The sequence below is a fragment of the Microcaecilia unicolor genome, chromosome 7 (assembly GCF_901765095.1).
Source record: "Microcaecilia unicolor chromosome 7, aMicUni1.1, whole genome shotgun sequence".
Lineage (NCBI taxonomy): Eukaryota > Metazoa > Chordata > Amphibia > Gymnophiona > Siphonopidae > Microcaecilia > Microcaecilia unicolor.
In genome coordinates, this window is record NC_044037.1 from 194,396,840 (window position 1) to 194,416,071 (window position 19,232).

Sequence of the window (19,232 nt, forward strand, 5' to 3'; positions counted from 1 at the left end):
CCACCATCTGTATGAACATACTCCCTTGCAAGGCATCTACAATTTTTTTTTACTTCTTTCTAGATTTAGATGGGCTACTCCAATCCACATCTGGAAGATTCAAAATCACCCAGTACTATCACCTTTCACTTCATTCCCAACTTTCAATATCATTGATCAGATCCCTGTCCAGTTCTGCTCGAGTCAGAGGTCTGTAGACTACAACTATGTAGATGGACATGCTATTTCCTCTTTCAAAGACGATACAAGTGATTACTCTTTCAGCTGCTTTAATATTGTTTTTGACAGAGTCTACTCCATATATACTGCTTTGTCCACAAATTCTTTACATTTTGTTTCCAACTAGTTGCCTGTATGTAGGAGTTTTACCTGTGCTTCTACTGCAGTTCATTTGGGCACATCAAAGATTTTCTAAACTTAAGACACATCTAAAATGCAGCAGAGACCTTCAACGCAGCAACTTGTGCTGAGCAACCATAAAACCAGATGCATCTGTACATCTGTAAAGAATCTAAGAATTCTAAGATAAATAAAAGAAAACTAAGGGTGGACAAATATTTTGACACTAGCCACAATGTATTAGATGTTTTTTGCTCTATTCCTCTAATTGTGTTTTCCCTTTAGTTAATTTTTAGGTTCCTATGCATATTGTGTGGAAAGGGTTTCCCTCCACCCCCACACTTTTCTTTACATCCTTTCATATCCTGATATGTCTTCTTCCTTCCTTCCTTCCCTAGCCTCTTCTCTAACTTCTCTCTTCACTCACCCAGCTTCCCTCTTCTCTCTTACTCATCTAGCTTCTTTCTCCCTCCAATCTCTTATTCTCCTTTCTTCACCAAGTCTCTCCACCAAAGCCAGCATCTTCATTTACTATAATATTACCTCTGGCACACCACACTGGAGTATGCCGGCATCAGCACCAGCATCTCTTCTTTTTGCAACCCTACAGCAGCAGCACTAAAGCATTTTCCTCTAGCAACCCTGAACCAGTATGCTTTTTGCAACCAGGGACCAAACCAAATGCTAGACTGTGCTGGCACATTATATTCTCTTTTCCCACTTCATTGGCAGTTTCATACAAACATGCTTTCCTCATTACAGCCTGGCAGGGTCCACAATAGGTAGGTGCCAACAACTTTATTCACTCAGACAATGAGGAACATGAAATTTTTCCACTCCTAAATTGATCAAAATAAACTTCCCTAAGTTCCAGGCTAATTCTGTCTAATAGTCAACTTTAATGGCCTAATTTCAACAATACCGAATCTCAACAGTGATATTTATAGCAAAGTGAAATAAGATTTGGTGCTATCAATATAAAAGCAAGCTTTGTGGTATGAACCTTAGAAAATCCTCTCTATCATAAAGAAAACAAAATACATGTCAAACCAACTCTCCACTTCCTCCCAAAAAGGAAGAGCTGTACAATATAAGAGCAATACTGCATTCCTCTAATACATCTCAAAATTAAATAACAAAAATCTAAAATACAAAACATTGGATGTGAATAAACACAAAAAAGGTTCATTCTTGTCATAGTATATGCAAAACTAATCCATTTGGTGAAACTGCCCCCAAGAAAGAACACCAGACCTCCACTGTACCATGTAAAAAAAGAAAAGGCAGAGACAACCAAAAGGAGATAAGGATGTCACAGGAGCCACATCACTGGAAAACGAAAAACAAACAGGAGACAGCCCACTGCAGAACAGAAGCAACGATTCAGGGAAAGAAGAATGGGCAAGAGTTCATCCAAACAAGATTTTATTGGAAAGACCTGACCAAGTTTCGGACAGATCTTCATCAGGGGTCGCACGAGTTTCCAAACCAAATCAATGAGGTTTAAAGCAGGTACTTTGATTCCTGCATGAACAGTTCTTCAGTGCAAATGTAAAAAAAAAAAAAAAAAAGACAGCTGAAGCCACCAGCTATATTTTTGACATTTGCACTGAAGAACTGATCATGCAGAAATCAAAGCAACTGCTTTAAGTCTTACTGATTTGGTTTGGAAACCTGTGCGACCCCTGATGAAGGTCTGTCCAAAACCTGGCCAAGTCAGGTCTTGCTTAGATTAACTCTTGCCCACTCTTCTTTCCCTGGATCACTGCTGTTGTTGTGTCGTTTGCCACATTACAGGAACCAGTTCACTGATCAGACCCCACACACCTGTATTTCAGCACTTGCCTGCATCAGGGGTCCTTAAAGCGAATGCTACATACCTGTAGAAGGTATTCTCCGAGGACAGCAGGCTGATTGTTCTCACTGATGGGTGACGTCCACGGCAGCCCCTCCAATCGGAACACTTCCTAGCAAAGTCCTTTGCTAGTCCTCGTGCGCCGATGCGCACCGCGCATGCGCGGCCGTCTTCCCACCCGAACCGGCTCGTGCCGGCCAGTCTCATATGTAGCAAAACAAAGAGAAGGGAAGACACAACTTCAAAGGGGAGGCGGGCGGGTTTGTGAGAACAATCAGCCTGCTGTCCTCGGAGAATACCTTCTACAGGTATGTAGCATTCGCTTTCTCCGAGGACAAGCAGGCTGCTTGTTCTCACTGATGGGGTATCCCTAGCCCCCAGGCTCACTCAAAACAACAACCATGGTCAATTGGGCCTCGCAACGGCGAGGACATAACTGAGATTGACCTAAAAAATTTACCAACTAACTGAGAGTGCAGCCTGGAACAGAACAAACATGGGCCTAGGGGGGTGGAGTTGGATTCTAAACCCCGAACAGATTCTGAAGCACTGACTGCCCGAACCGACTGTCGCATCGGGTATCCTGCTGCAGGCAGTAATGAGATGTGAATGTGTGGACAGATGACCACGTCGCAGCTTTGCAAATCTCTTCAATAGTGGCTGACTTCAAGTGGGCTACCGACGCTGCCATGGCTCTAACATTATGAGCCGTGACATGACCCTCAAGAGCCAGCCCAGCCTGGGCGTAAGTGAAGGAAATGCAATCTGCTAGCCAATTGGATATGGTGCGTTTTCCTACAGCCACTCCCCTCCTGTTGGGATCAAAAGAAACAAACAATTGGGCGGACTGTCTGTTGGGCTGTGTCCGCTCCAGATAGAAGGCCAATGCTCTCTTGCAGTCCAATGTGTGCAGCTGACGTTCAGCAGGGCAGGAATGAGGACGGGGAAAGAATGTTGGCAAGACAATTGACTGATTCAGATGGAACTCCGACACAACCTTTGGCAAGAACTTAGGGTGAGTGCGGAGGACTACTCTGTTATGATGAAATTTGGTGTAAGGGGCCTGGGCTACCAGGGCCTGAAGCTCACTGACTCTACGAGCTGAAGTAACTGCCACCAAGAAAATGACCTTCCAGGTCAAGTACTTCAGATGGCAGGAATTCAGTGGCTCAAAAGGAGGTTTCATCAGCTGGGTGAGAACGACATTGAGATCCCATGACACTGTAGGAGGCTTGACGGGGGGCTTTGACAAAAGCAAACCTCTCATGAAGCGAACAACTAAAGGCTGTCCCAAGATCGGCTTACCTTCCACACGGTAATGGTGTGCACTGATTGCACTAAGGTGAACCCTTACAGAGTTGGTCTTGAGACCAGACTCAGACAAGTGCAGAAGGTATTCAAGCAGGGTCTGTGTAGGACAAGAGCGAGGATCTAGGGCCTTGCTGTCACACCAGACGGCAAACCTCCTCCACAGAAAGAAGTAACTCCTCTTAGTGGAATCTTTCCTGGAAGCAAGCAAGATACGGGAGACACCCTCTGACAGACCCAAAGAGGCAAAGTCTACGCTCTCAACATCCAGGCCGTGAGAGCCAGGGACCGGAGGTTGGGATGCAGAAGCGCCCCTTCGTCCTGCGTGATGAGGGTCGGAAACACTCCAATCTCCACGGTTCTTTGGAGGACAACTCCAGAAGAAGAGGGAACCAGATCTGACGCGGCCAAAAAGGAGCAATCAGAATCATGGTGCCTCGGTCTTGCTTGAGTTTCAACAAAGTCTTCCCCACCAGAGGTATGGGAGGATAAGCATACAGCAGACCCTCCCCTCAGTCCAGGAGGAAGGCATCCGATGCCAGTCTGCCGTGGGCCTGAAGCCTGGAACAGAACTGAGGGACTTTGTGGTTGGCTCGAGATGCGAAGAGATCTACCAAGGGGGTGCCCCACACCTGGAAGATCTGTTGCACTACACGGGAATTGAGCGACCACTCGTGAGGTTGCATAATCCTGCTCAATCTGTTGGCCAGACTGTTGTTTACGCCTGCCAGATATGTGGCTTGGAGCACCATGCCGTAACGGCGAGCCCAGAGCCACATGCTGACAGCTTCCTGACACAGGGGGCGAGATCCGGTGACCCCCTGCTTGTTGATGTAATACATGGCAACCTGGTTGTCTGTCTGAATTTGGATAATTTGGCGGGACAGCTGATCTCAGAAAGCCTTCAGAGCATTCCAGACCGCTCGTAACTCCAGAAGATTGATCTGCAGATCGCGTTCCTGGAGGGACCAGCTTCCTTGGGTGTGAAGCCCATCGACATGAGCTCCCCACCCCAGGAGAGACGCATCCGTAGTCAGCACTTTTTGTGGCTGAGGAATTTGGAAAGGGCGTCCCAGAGTCAAATTGGAGCAACTCGTCCACCAATACAGGGATTTGAGAAAACTCGTGGACAGGTGGATCACGTCTTCTAGATCCCCAGCAGCCTGAAACCACTGGGAAGCTAGGGTCCCATTGGGCAGATCTCATGTGAAGGCGGGCCATGGGAGTCACATGAACTGTGGAGGCCATGTGGCCCAGCAATCTCAACATCTGCCGAGCTGTGATCTGCTGGGACGCTCGCACCCGCGAGACGAGGGACAACAAGTTGTTGGCTCTCGTCTCTGGGAGATAGGCGTGAGCTGTCCGAGAATCCAGCAGAGCTCCTATGAATTCGAGTTTCTGCACTGGGAGAAGATGGGACTTTGGATAATTTATCACAAACCCCAGTAGCTCCAGGAGGCGAATAGTCATCTGCATGGACTGCAGGGCTCCTGCCTCGGATGTGTTCTTCACCAGCCAATCGTCGAGATACGGGAACACGTGTACCCCCAGTTTGCGAAGTGCTGCTGCTACTACAGCCAAGCACTTCGTGAACACTCTGGGCGCAGAGGCGAGCCCAAAGGGTAGCACACAGTACTGGAAGTGACGTGTGCCCAGCTGAAATCGCAGATACTGTCTGTGAGCTGGCAGTATCGGGATGTGCGTGTAGGCGTCCTTCAAGTCCAGAGAGCATAGCCAATCGTTTTCCTGAATCGTGGGGAGAAGGGTGCCCAGGGAAAGCATCCTGAACTTTTCTTTGACCAGATATTTGTTCAGGGCCCTTAGGTCTAGGATGGGACGCATCCCCCCTGTTTTCTTTTCCACAAGGAAGTACCTGGAATAGAATCCCAGCCCTTCTTGCCCGGATGGCACGGGCTCGACCGCATTGGCGCTGAGAAGGGCGGAGAGTTCCTCTGCAAGTACCTGCTTGTGCTGGAAGCTGTAAGACTGAGCTCCCGGTGGACAATTTGGAGGTTTTGAGGCCAAATTGAGGGTGTATCCTTGCCGGACTATTTGGAGAACCCACTGATCGGAGGTTATGAGAGGCCACCTTTGGTGAAAAGCTTTCAACCTCCCTCCGACTGGCAGGTCGCCCGGCACTGACACTTGGATGTCGGCTATGCTCTGCTGGAGCCAGTCAAAAGCTCGTCCCTGGCTTTTGCTGGGGAGCCGAGGGGCCTTGCTGAGGCGCACGCTGCTGACGAGAGCGAGCGCGCTGGGGCTTAGCCTGGGCCGCAGGCTGTCGAGAAGGAGGATTGTACCTACGCTTGCCAGAAGAGTAGGGAACAGTCTTCCTTCCCCCCAAAAATCTTCTACCTGTAGAGGTAGAGGCTGAAGGCTGCCGGCGGGAGAACTTGTCGAATGCGGTGTCCCGCTGGTGGAGCTGCTCTACCACCTGCTCGACTCTCTCTCCAAAAATATTATCCGCACGGCAAGGCGAGTCCGCAATCCGCTGCTGGATTCTATTCTCCAGGTCGGAGGCATGCAGCCATAAGAGTCTGCGCATCACCACACCTTGAGCAGCGGCCCTGGACGCAACATCAAAGGTGTCGTACACCCCTCTGGCCAGGAATTTTCTGCACGCCTTCAGCTGCCTGACCACCTCCTGAAATGGCTTGGCTTGCTCAGGGGGAAGCTTGTCCACCAAGCCCGCCAACTGCCGCACATTGTTCCGCATGTGTATGCTCGTGTAGAGCTGGTAGGACTGAATCTTGGCCACGAGCATAGAAGAATGGTAGGCCTTCCTCCCAAAGGAGTCCAAGGTTCTAGAGTCCTTGCCCGGGGGCGCCGAAGCATGCTCCCTAGAACTCTTGGCCTTCTTTAGGGCCAAATCCACAACTCCAGAGTCATGAGGCAACTGAGTGCGCATCAGCTCTGGGTCCCCATGGATCCGGTACTGGGACTCGATCTTCTTGGGAATGTGGGGATTACTTAGAGGCTTGGTCCAGTTCGCCAGCAATGTCTTTTTGAGGACATGATGCATGGGTACTGTGGACGCTTCCTTAGGTGGAGAAGGATAGTCCAGGAGCTCAAACATTTCAGCCCTGGGCTCGTCCTCCACAACCACCGGGAAGGGGATGGCCGTAGACATCTCCCGGACAAAGGAAGCGAAAGACAGACTCTCAGGAGGAGGAGAAAGCTGTCTTTCAGGAGAGGGAGTGGGATCAGAAGGAAGACCCTCAGACTCCTCGTCAGAGAAATATCTGATGTCTTCTTCCTCTTCCCACGAGGCCTCACCATCGGTGTCAGACACAAGTTCATGGACCTGTGTCTGCAACCGTGCCCGGCTCGACTCCGTGGAACCACGGCCACGGTGGGAGCGTCGAGAGGTAGACTCCCTCGCCCGCACCGGCGAAGCTCCCTCCGCCGACGTGGTCGGGGAGCCCTCCTGGGAGGCTACCGCACTCGGTACCGCAAGCGGCACCGACGTCGGAGACCTCACCCCGGACAATGGGCCGGCCGGCACCTGGCTCGACGGTACCGGTGGCGCAAGCACCCCCGGTACCGGAGGGGTAGGGCGCAACAGCTCCCCCAGGATCTCTGGGAGAACGGCCTGGAGGCTCTCGTGCAGAGCGGCTGTAGAAAAAGACATGGAAGCCGATGCAGGAGTCGATGTCAGAACCTGTTCCGGGCGTGGAGGCTGTTCCGGGCTGTCCAAAGGGGAGCGCATCGACACCTCTTGAACAGAGGGCGAGCGGTCCTCTCGGTGCCGATGCTTACTGGGTGCCGACTCCCTCGGCGACCCAGAGCTCTCGGTGCCGACACGGGAAGGGGACCGGTGACGATGCTTCTTCGATTTTTTGGAGCGAAGCATGTCACCGGAGCTTTCCGGCACCGACGAGGAGGACGTAGAATCCAGCCGTCTCTTCCTCGGGGCCGAGGCCGAAGAAGGTCGGTCTCGGGGGGGCTGTACCGCAGGAGCCCTCAGGGTAGGGGGAGACCCACCCAAAGGCTCACCACCACCAGCAGGGGAATGGACAGCCCTCACCTGCACTCCAGACGAAGCACCACCGTCCGACGACATCAGCAGACGAGGAGGTCTCGATACCACCGACGCCGACGCAGCCCTCCGATGTCGCCCCGATGCAGAGGGTCGATGCCTCGATGCAATTGGGGGCGAGGATGAAGGTCCGGGCGCCGACAACGTCGAAGCAGTCGATACTCCCGATGCCGATTCCGACGAAGAGCCCGAGAACAAAACGTTCCACTGGGCTAATCTCGCTACCTGAGTCCACTTTTGTAAAAGGGAACACAGACTACAGGCTTGAGGGCGGTGCCCAGCCCCCAAACACTGAAGACACGACGCGTGAGCGAGATTACCCGGGCGCACTGGGTGCACTTCTTGAAGCCGCTGGAAGACTTCGATGTCATGGGCGGAAAAATCGCGCCGGCGAGATCAAAACTCGAAATGGCGAAAATGGCACCACAAAAATAGGGGGAAGAAAAACTTCGACCGAGGCCTAAAAGGGCCTACCCCGACGACAAAAGAAAACTTACTGGGGCAATGCTGGAAGTATGGGAAGGGAGAAAACCATAAAGGTCTCCTTCCGACATCTTTTTTTTTTTTTTTTTAAAGAACGAAGTCGATAAACGACGCGCGAGGTCAACTTTGGGGCGTGAACGGCGAAACACGACCGTACCGAGCGCGGACAAAAGAAGACTGGCCGGCACAAGCCGGTTCGGGCGGGAAGACGGCCGCGCATGCGCGGTGCGCATCGGCGCGCGAGGACTAGCAAAGGACTTTGCTAGGAAGTGTTCCGATTGGAGGGGCTGCCGTGGACGTCACCCATCAGTGAGAACAAGCAGCCTGCTTGTCCTCGGAGAATACACTGTGCACAGATCTGTATAATCTGTGTACTCTAAAAGCGCAACAATAGCTGCCACATCTTCTCCATCTACCAGAATGGATCGATAAATTTTGCATGAAACAAAAACCACAGCTATCAACGATCTGTCAAATCCTGAAGCTCTTACAAAATGATAGTGGTTTAAATAATTGAGAAACATTTTAACTATTCTTTGGACAGCCACACCTAGGGTTACCATATGGCTCCAGAAAAAGGAGGGAAGATTGAGAAATTCTGGGTTTTACTTCCATTGCTTTCAATGGAAGCAAAACCCGGACTGGATCAATGTTTCCTCCTTTTTCTGGAGCCATATGGTAATCCTAGGCCCACACCAGCATTTTTAGAGGTATTGACCAATTCACTGAACAGCGTTAACTGCTTCAGTGACTTTATAAATAGAATGGCACCACAACACAATAAGCAGCAATGGTTTCCACAATACAGAAAAAGTTTGGAATCTATATTTTATTAACCGTATTTTTAATATTTATCTTTATATACAATTTTATATACCACTGACCCCCCCCCCCCCCCCCAACACGTTTCTACATAATGAGTGTTTCTAAGCGGCTGTAAATCGTGGTAGTGATCTCTTAAATCTATGTTTCTAAAGGTTATAATTTTGTAGTGGAAGTTTTGTTGTTAAAAGTAAATGTTTACAATAAATTATATGAATCTATCTTTTTAAAAGTAGATCACATATCATTTTTAAGATCAAAGGAAGTACATTTTAACCTACATAGACACATCATTATTTGGAGATTTTTTGTTTATAATTGATGCATATGAATGGGTATTAGTTTTAGCCACATCCAATGTTTTGTATTATTTGTTTTAAATAGTTATTTAATGCAGTACGGCTGCATTATTTATGTTTTTTAAACGTTACATAATAAATTTGTCATCTCTCATCTAATTTTATCAATTTTAAATATTTTTTATGTATAGTGATTTTTGTCTGTTTCAATGTCATACAGATTCGGATATACCCCTGATGCAGGCTGTGGCTGAAACATGAACATGTCAGATTATGAGGTTGTTTGTATGCCATACTGCATCCAGTTGTCATTGAGCCAGCTTCGTTTATTTCACTCTGTGGTTCTAACATTTTTCAGTTTGTTTGTTTTCCATTAGAATATACATACCAATAGCATTGTTCAGGATGTATTCTTCTCTGAAAAAGTCTTGTGCCAATCTGTGCCCAACCTTCCCTGCATCTGTGACAGCTATCAAAGTCACAAAAATAGAATTAAAAACTGTTAGATCAATAAAACAAACAGTTTAGGAAACATAAAATAGGAAATACTAATTTAAATTAGTTTCAAAAATACAAAAAGGATTAGTTTCAAAAATACAAACAGTAAAAGGATGACTTGATATGAAAGCAAATTACAACTCTTGGAATAACTCAGTTTCAGCAGGAGATACCATTCTTCCAGGCAATGTATCTGACAGATCTATACAAATGGCAACAATTTATTAATATAAACTATACCTTCCCTAGACTCCTGTATTATGACTCAATCTTAATCAAAGCGTCTTCTTTTCAAGTCTGTTTTGAATGTCAACCAATATCAAGCTTACAACTAATCTCTAGAAGCAAAACCAATGAAATTATATCTAATATGTTTCAGAAATAACACTACATTCTGTAGCTTAACTGAAAAAGGTTGGTGAGTCAACTGTGCTTTAGCATTTCATACTGAGAATCAGTTTTCTATTGTAGGGCGGATGTGTGAGAAGATGCAAGAAAGGAGGAGAAGAGAAATTTAGATTGTTTTCCATTATATTTGAAATATATCCCCAGTCATTCAAATGTCACTTCCAGTCAACCTTTGGCATATAGAAGATGAACAAAATAAAAATGTAATCCTCTATTAAAAATGGGAACTGGGATGAAGTAGCTGACACAGTGGTAGTACTACAAAGGATACCTGAGTTTCAAATCTCCAAGTTCGGTTTCTGCTTCTCAAGCAAGCCAGGATTGTGGATCAGCATTCACATCCCCCAAGAAGTCATCTCAGCTGTTGCACGACAACAACCTTCATTAAAAACCCAGACTTAGGGTGCATGAATACAGAGTTTGGTTAAACTCAGTGTGTAACCCCTGGCCAAGGGACTGTCACTGTTATAGCAGGGCTACATGAAGTAAGTGATGTTATAAAATGGGGGGAAACTCTGGGAGTTACAAGTGGAGGCTCATGACCCCACAGATCTGAAAAGGCTAATTTCCAATGAGCTGGAAGCCCAAAGGAACAAGGGGAAACTGTTGAGGTTTAAAAACAAAAACAAACAAAAAAACCCCACACAAACTGGCTATAGCTGCAAAGTTTCATCGGTCTCTTCTTGTACATAAAGGGTGTCATTTTTATAAAGCATATATGCCAGTACAAGTGCATAATATGCCCAAATAAAAGTACACACTATGATAAGAAAGCAGTAAAAATTGTGTGATCCAGGTCCAGGCCTTATATTCAGACAAGTAGATTTATGCATGTTTCTAGGCAAATGTAAATGTACACGTCTGCACTTTAGTTACAAGCTTCACCTTCTCTTGTGTTATCTTATGACAAACATACGTTTCTGTGAGTCTTTATAAAATAGCTTAAAATAAGTGCCCGTTACCTTCAAAGCAAACAGAGGCTGGTTCTGTGGTTCAAATTTTCTGCCTGATAGGACTGGCAGGGTTCAGGTAAAGAAAATGGCTGTTCTATAAGGACCTATGAGTTGCTCTCAGATAAGGCTCGATAGTACTATAAGGTTCAGGAGCTGGCTGAAACTTTCACTATCCTCCATAAGATAGCAGTGAAAATAAATTGAAGCAACAGTACTGGCTGAATGAGCTCCTGATGAACCATAGCTGAATCCCTGTTTCTTCAATTTGCATCTCTTTACTGCTGCATCATAATTTTAAAAATGACAGCCATTTCCCCTGCATCAGTGCTGACAATGTCTCCTTCAAGTAGCGTGTTAGTCATGTCAGGCACTACAATCCAAAATAGTCAGGATACTTTTTGGAGATGCTAAATATATACATGTAAACACTTCTGAATACAGAAAGGGGCAATTCTATAAAGGGTATTAAGTTATGAACCAAAAATCAGTATGCCAAGATAGGAACAGAGAATCATGACAGCAGATGGGCTCATCCAGTCTACCCATTAAATTTACAATCCTAGTCTCCACCACCCTCCACTGGATTCCACGCATCTATCATCCTTTCCATGAAAAAGTATTTCCTTAGATTACTCCTGAGCCTATAACTTCTCAACTTCATCCTATGCCCTCTCATTCCAGAATTTTCCTCCATTTGAAAGAGGCTCACCTCCGGTACATTAATGCCACAGAGGTATTTAAATATCTCTTATATCCCCTCTCTCCCGCTGTATACATATTGAGGGTCCTTTTACTAAGGTGCGCTGAAAAATAGGTTGCGGTATTGTAGGCGTGTGTTGTGGACGCGCATAGATCTGTTTTTCAGCGCACCTGTAAAAAAATGCCTTTTTAAAAAAAAATTTGAACAAAAATGGATGTGTGGCAAAATGAAAATTGACATGCATCCATTTTAGGTCTGAGATCTTACCGCCAGCCATTCACTTAGCAGTAAAGTCTCAGGCGTTAACTGGGCGGTAAGAGTCAACGCGCGTCAAATGCCTTTTACCGCCCGGTAGCGCCGCTTGCCAGAAAATAAAAATTATTTTCTGGCACACATAGTGGACGTGCGCTAAAAATGAAATTAGCCGGGTGATAACTTGGAATTGGTGCGCACTGGGCGCACACAGGCCCTAACGCACCTTAGTAAAAGGACCTCTTTGAGCCTTAAGTCTGTCCCTATACACTTTACAACAGAGACCTCTGACCAATTTTGTAGCTGCCCTCTGGACCGACTCCATCCTGTTTATATCTTTTTGTAAGATAGTATTCTATAATGGCATTTAGGTGCCCAGATTCCATTACAGAATTGAGTGTAAGCTGGCATGTGTGTGCCATTTAGGCGCCATCATTTTCACCATATAAAAGGAGAAGGAAATGTCAGCACCTAAATGCTGACAATTATATGTGCGCAACTTACAGTGTTCTAAGTGCAGTTATGCACCTACCTGCTGTTTATCTCCGTTTTGGAGCACTATACAGAATTAGGGGGAAGGTGATCATGTACTGAATGATTAGAAATAGCGCCTTTAGGACAAAAGAAAAATTTATCAGCAGCAGTAATCAATCATCTCAAAAGCACGACACTTTCATTCTTACATAAAAACCAAACTCTTTAGCATTCAGTTTAAAAAGCTCCTTTTTGTTCAACTCTGAATGTTTTCTCTCCATGTTAATCAGTTAAGGCTTCCTTTACAAAGCCGCGCTAGCGATTCCCACATGGCAAATGAGAGGAAGCCCATAGGAACTGAATGGGCTCTCTCTCATTTGCTGTACCGAGAATCGGTAGCACGGCTTTGTAAAAGATGCCCTTATTAATTAGTTCAATAGAGAACTTTGCTGCTACACAAAAAGGGGTCAGCTACATAAAGAATAAGCAGCTTCTTCAAGAGGGCTGGTCTTCCTAAGTGGCTGCTAAGAACACTCGAGAGTGTGTTCACAGAATCATTCTCGGAGTAATTGGTTCCTGTGGGGACACAGGAGAATGGAACTTTGAGGAATGCAACGTCACAACAAATGTCAAAGGACACATCCGATTCATTCAGCTCAACGTGTAATACTGGGACCAGATATCACCGTGTCAGTGGCGCATCTGATATATTTTGGTACGCTGCCTCACAGGAAATCTGTATACTCCATTAAAGCATATTATAGCTAGATATAATTCCTGTCCCTTGTGCAGCACAAAGCTTCCTCTAGTCCTGCAGTGCTAATGAGTCACTACTACTACTATTTAGCATTTCTATAGCGCTACAAGGCATACGCAGCGCTGCACAAACATAGAAGAAAGACAGTCCCTGCTCAAAGAGCTTACAATCTAATAGACAAAAAATAAATAAAGTAAGCAAATCAAATCAATTAATGTGGACGGGAAGGAAGAGAGGAGGGTAGGTGGAGGCGAGTGGTTACAAGTGGTTACGAGTCAAAAGCAATGTTAAAGAGGTTGGCTTTCAGTCTAGATTTAAAGGTGGCCAAGGATGGGGCAAGACGTAGGGGCTCAGGAAGTTTATTCCAGGCGTAGGGTGCAGCGAGACAGAAGGCGCGAAGTCTGGAGTTGGCAGTAGTGGAGAAGGGAACAGATAAGAAGGATTTATCCATGGAGCGGAGTGCACGGGAAGGGGTGTAGGGATGGACGAGTGTGGAGAGATACTGGGGAGCAGCAGAGTGAATACATTTATAGGTTAGTAGAAGAAGTTTGAACAGGATGCGAAAACGGATAGGGAGCCAGTGAAGGGTCTTGAGGAGAGGGGTAGTATGAGTAAAGCGACCCTGGCGGAAGATGAGACGGGCAGCAGAGTTTTGAACCGACTGGAGAGGGGAGAGGTGACTAAGTGGGAGGCCAGCAAGAAGCAGATTGCAGTAGTCTAAACGAGAGGTGACAAGGGTGTGGATGAGGGTTTTGGTAGAGTGCTCGGAAAGAAAGGGGCGGATTTTACGGATGTTGTAAAGAAAGAAACGACAGGTCTTGGCAATCTGCTGGATATGAGCAGAGAAGGAGAGAGAAGAGTCAAAGATGACCCCAAGGTTTCGAGCTGAGGAGACAGGAAGAATGAGAGAGCCATCAATAGAAATAGAAAACAGTTCATAAGGCTTCTGTGTGGTAGGGTCTTTCAATAGGCAAAAATGGGGATCATTTCTTAACATGGCACCTATCTCAAATGCCCATAAAAGCAAAACAAGTGCCTATGTGCCTTTATGAAATAAGCCGGCACAATAGCCCCCAAGAAGTACACAAATTCCATTACTTTACCCCCTGCTCTGAAGGTCGTGTAAATGTGTGCAAGTCCTTTAAAATGCATGATACAACTCTAGCCACCACTCTACATAGCATAACACAATATCTTATATTCCTCTATCTACCTTACAGTTCTATGCGAATTACAAGAGATAAATCTAGAAATTACCAGAGAATACTTACATTATTAACATAGAAATAAAATTCCTTTCAAGGAAAACAAATACAAATAACAAAATAATGAACGACCAATAATCATTATTCTATAGAGTTTAAAACAAATTTCCTAAACAGATATTTATTTATATTTATTTATTTAGATTTTGCTCACACCTTTTTTAGTAGTAGCTCAAGGTGAGTTACATTCAGGTACACTGGATATTTCTTGATCATAAACCCACAATGCCTGTAGTCTAGAGCAGAAAGCATTAAATTAAAGATATCTTTTCTAGCAGATAGACTGGATAAAACTAAAAAATTCTACAATAATTTAAGGTGTTACCCTTTAAAAAAGGGATAACTGAACAAATTACATGCTCTATCTCTCACTGCTTTTGAAAAGACAAAATGATTAGCCAAATATAGAGGAGACAGACCAAACACAACCTTATAAGTCAGACACAAAAATGCAAATAAAATTCTGGCATATATTGAAAGCCAGTGAACCTGCATATAGATTGGAGAAATACTATCAGATTTCTTTTTAGTGAATAAAGTTGTAAGGCTTTATCATCATCTGCTTGGAACAGCCAAGATCAATGATATTACACAAATCCAACAAGCTTAGAATCAAGGCTTGTACGATTGAATGAAACTGATCTTGTTCAAAGTATTTACGTACTCTACGAAGTTTATGCATAGTAAAGAAGGCTCACTGGATTACTGTATTAGTCTGTGTCTGAAGGCAGAATGGATGATATACAATGGAATTTCCAACAGGTCCTGTTGAGAAGAACAAAAAGCACAAGAGAAAGATTAAAGATTAAGCAGGTTACTCAAGAATGAGGGAATGCCTGAATAGAAAATCTGATGGGTCAGCATTAATATTTTAGGAGGAAGCCTACAGGCTATAAGAAGTCAGTGTTGAGCTTTCACAGGGGAGAATATGATCAAATTTTCTGGCTTCAGTATGTCCCTGACTGTGCTATTTTGTACAAGCTACAGATGTTAATCTGAGATGACTTGAGGCCCTGATAAAGAAAATTGCAACTACTAATAGACAGACTATTAAAGCATAAGCCAGTATGTAGTGTGATGAGGCATCAAAAACAGAATGAGAGGAACAAAATTGAAGAACATAGAAGGATTTCTTGATCACATTAGAAATCTGTAAAATCAAATGAAAGGTGACTATCCAACATTATCCCAAGAATTTTAATAGATTCTTTCAGGCTGATAGGGGTTCCTCCCAAACAGGGAGGGCAGGGAAGAGTATCCAAGCTTCTATTAGGAAGGGGGGGAGAAAGGCGAATGCTCTGTGTCTTGCCGAGATTATCTAACAAATTCAGACTGAAATCAGGAACAATATCCAGCCTGCTAGATACATCTGGAATCAACTGAGTGTCCTGAGAATCAAACTACAAATACAAATGGAAATTTGGCAAAGCCAAATTAAACATGCTTGAGAAACCCTGAAGGCAAAGCAAACTGGTTAGGGGACATTTTCCCACACAAACATCCAAGAAAGCCACTTAACTTTATAAAACCTCTTCAAACATCACAATGGGCATATTCGGGAACAGGAATTTAAACTAATCCTCCAGAATAATTAAGTGGATAGCTCCACCATCTTCCCAAACCCTTCGCTAACTTATCAAATAGGTACCTGCAAATACCCAACAAAACTTCCAGACATTTATTCTAAGATGATCTATTACTTAATGGCTTGACACAGGGATAATGAGAGTTATAACAGTGAGCTATGAGAGAGATTTATCCTAACCAATCTTTTAAAAAAATCAAGAAAGAATGTAACGCTAAATGATCTCCATCATTGTGGGACTGAACTTGTTAGATTCTGTGCACACACAGAAAGGTCATCAGCATATTAACATTGATCAGCAAACAATTGTTCAGATCCAGTCATTCTGTATAATCCTTACTCGTATGTTATTTTAGGGGCCTTTTTACTAAGCTGTGGCAAAATTTGGGCTTAGCGTGTGCTAACTCAAGACTTTACTGTGCGCTAAGCTCAGATTTACCACAGAACGTTTTTTTTTGTTTTTGCAGATCCTGCACTGAATTTCTCCACTTGCACTTAACCGTTAACCAGAAACCAGTTAGCATTTGCTAATTAAATAGTGCAAGATTAGTGTACGCTAGCAAGCAAAAAATACCATAAAATGCTTTAATACGTTTTGCGATACACTTTATCTTTCCTGTATTATGTGCACATTAGTGCTTATTATTGTTTAGTAAAAGGGCCCCTTAAATTAGGTAAGAGTATCTGAATATTTTGCTTCCATAAGCAATCCTTATGAAAAGATGCGATATTTCAACTACACAGAAGCAAATCCACTTAAAGGGTCTTTGTCCTTTTTTTGGACATATTGTTGCCTGCTCCTTACTTGTGCACCTTAGCCTCCAACAAGTATTTTACACAGGGCCAGCTTATTGGATCAGGTGAGGCACTGGTCTAGGGCACCGAAATACCCATCTTCTGACATCACCAGTGCTTCACCTGATCCAAAAGGTTAAAGCTTTTACTCCGTTCCCCCCTCCCCCCACACACATGGATCCAGCATCTCTCCCTCTCAGCCCCCCCCCCCTTCGTCCTGTAACCTTACCTTGCTTATCAGAGGCCCCCCGATGTTCTGTCGCATCCTACATCCAACCCACAGGAAAATGCATCAGAGGAGGCGAGATGTGGGAGACGGAAGACCAGGAGCTCGCTGAAAGCAGCCCGTTGCTGCCACGGACAAGCAAGGTAACGTTTACAGGACCACAGGGAAATAGGGGAAGGAGGAGGAGAGGAATACAATGAAGACAGACAAAGAGGCTGGACTGGGGGTGGGGAGAGAAAAGAGAGACTCTGGAATGGTGGAGGGGGAAATGCCAGACCCGTAGGGGGGAGGGGCACCACCTAAGTTGTTTCAGGTACCAAAATACCTTGAGCTAGCTCCAACTTAACACGTCTCCCTTCTTTTTCCTTTGAGAGGGGAACAGAACTCATAGCTTTTGGAGCAGATCTGGTGTGTATGACTGCTCCTATGCCTAAGATTTTTCAACACTTTTAATAAAGATTTTGCCACCGATTCTTATACAATAGAAAAGCTCTCATGACCTGAAAATATTAAAAAAAGAATGGAGACTCCAGCACAAGACTGCAAAGGTCTGGAATGTAGATAAATAGGGTCTGCGAGGAAATAGAGCCAAAGCAGGAAGGAATCATGATGTATCTCTAAGCCTCAATTATGTAGGAAAGCCAGTGCTTTTTTTGTAGTAAAAAAGGTGCCAGTACTCATTATGGGCAGGGGTCACCACATATGGCCCCACCCCTATTATAGCCACACCCCTTATACCAGCCATGGCGCATAACCATAAAAACCATCACCAACCATCTAACTTTCAAGAAATCCCTAAAGACCATGCTACTTGGAAATGCTTATCCCACGGCCTCTGCATGTGTCTCCACTGTTGGATGCGCATCAATCTAGAGACATTTTGGACGCATTCCCCTTCCCTCTTCCCTCCTGGTTTCCCTACTCCTTCCATCAATTCCTACTCTTCCCCATTATCTCTTGTAGATTTTCCTGCTGTATTAGCTTCATTTTACTGCATTGGCGTTTGCCTCTGTGGTGCGCTGTAAGCCACATTGAGCCCAACACTGTTGGGAAACTGTGGGCTAATAATAAAATAAAAATAAACAGACATCATTGAAAATATTATACTAGTATAGGAGAAAAAAAATAATGTGATTTTTTTTCATTATAAATAATTTCTGTAAGCTGTTACAGCTCCAGTATACACAGTGCAAAATAAGACAGCAGATGTAAATTCTCAAATTGGACATATTCCAAACACTAAAATGAAAATAAAATGATTTTTTCTACCTTTGTTGTCTGGTGACTGTTCTTCTATCCATATTGGTCCCAGTCTCTGATTCTGCTGCTATCTGTTCTCTTAACTCCATTTCCAGGGCTTCCTTTCCATTTAATTCTTTACTTTCCTCCTTTCTTCTTCATTTCTTGCCCTACATCCATAAGTAAAAGCTGTGTCCTCCTCCGTGGAATTGACTGGAGGAGGTATAACGTGGCTCCAGCTTTTGCCTATTTTCTCCATCCATGTGCAGTTTTTCTCCTCTCTTCCCTTTCCCTCATCTCCATTATTATTATTATTATTTATTACATTTGTACCCCACATTATCCCACCTATTTGCAGGCTCAATGTGGCTTACAGAGTGTTATTATGACATATTCATGAGGGAATAATAGATATAGTCGCTGGTAGGACGAAGATATTTAAAGAAAGAGAAGAGGGTGTTAAGTAGGGTGATGTGGGAGGTGTAATTGGTTGTGTGGGTGGGTTGTGTAGTGATTTGTGTCTTTAGAGGTTCTTTTTATAGGCTCTGTTGAGGAGGTGTGTCTTCAAGGATTTGCAAAAGTTGTTTAGATTATCCATGGTTTTTAAGGTTGGGGATAGCGCATTCCATAGCTGTGTGCTTCTATACGAGAAGGTGGTGGCGTATGCTTGCTTGTATTTAAGCCCTTTACATCTTCTACTTTTTTCTTTCCTCCCCTCCATCCATGTGCAGCACTTCTCCTCCTCCTCCCCTCCATCCATGTCCAGCATTTCTCCTCTCTCTTCCCTCCCCTGTATCCATATAAAGCAATAATTCTCTCGCCCCTCTCCTCCATCCAAAACCTGCATTTCACCTCTCTCCCCGCCAACTCCTCCATCCATCCATGTCCAGCAATTCTCCTCTATCTCCTGCTCTCCTCTCCATCCATTTCCAGCA

At 44.8% G+C, this 19,232-nt stretch overlaps 1 protein-coding gene across 1 annotated transcript in view; it reads right to left on the reverse strand.

Moving 5' to 3' along the window:
- The window catches only part of HIBCH (3-hydroxyisobutyryl-CoA hydrolase), a 178,956-nt gene that overhangs the window by 134,678 nt on the left and 25,046 nt on the right, over nucleotides 1–19,232 (reverse strand). Inside the window, exon 5 of the mRNA XM_030209078.1 lies at nucleotides 9,534–9,614. Coding sequence (XP_030064938.1) covers nucleotides 9,534–9,614 — 81 coding nt within the window. The remainder of the gene's footprint in view (nucleotides 1–9,533; nucleotides 9,615–19,232) is intronic.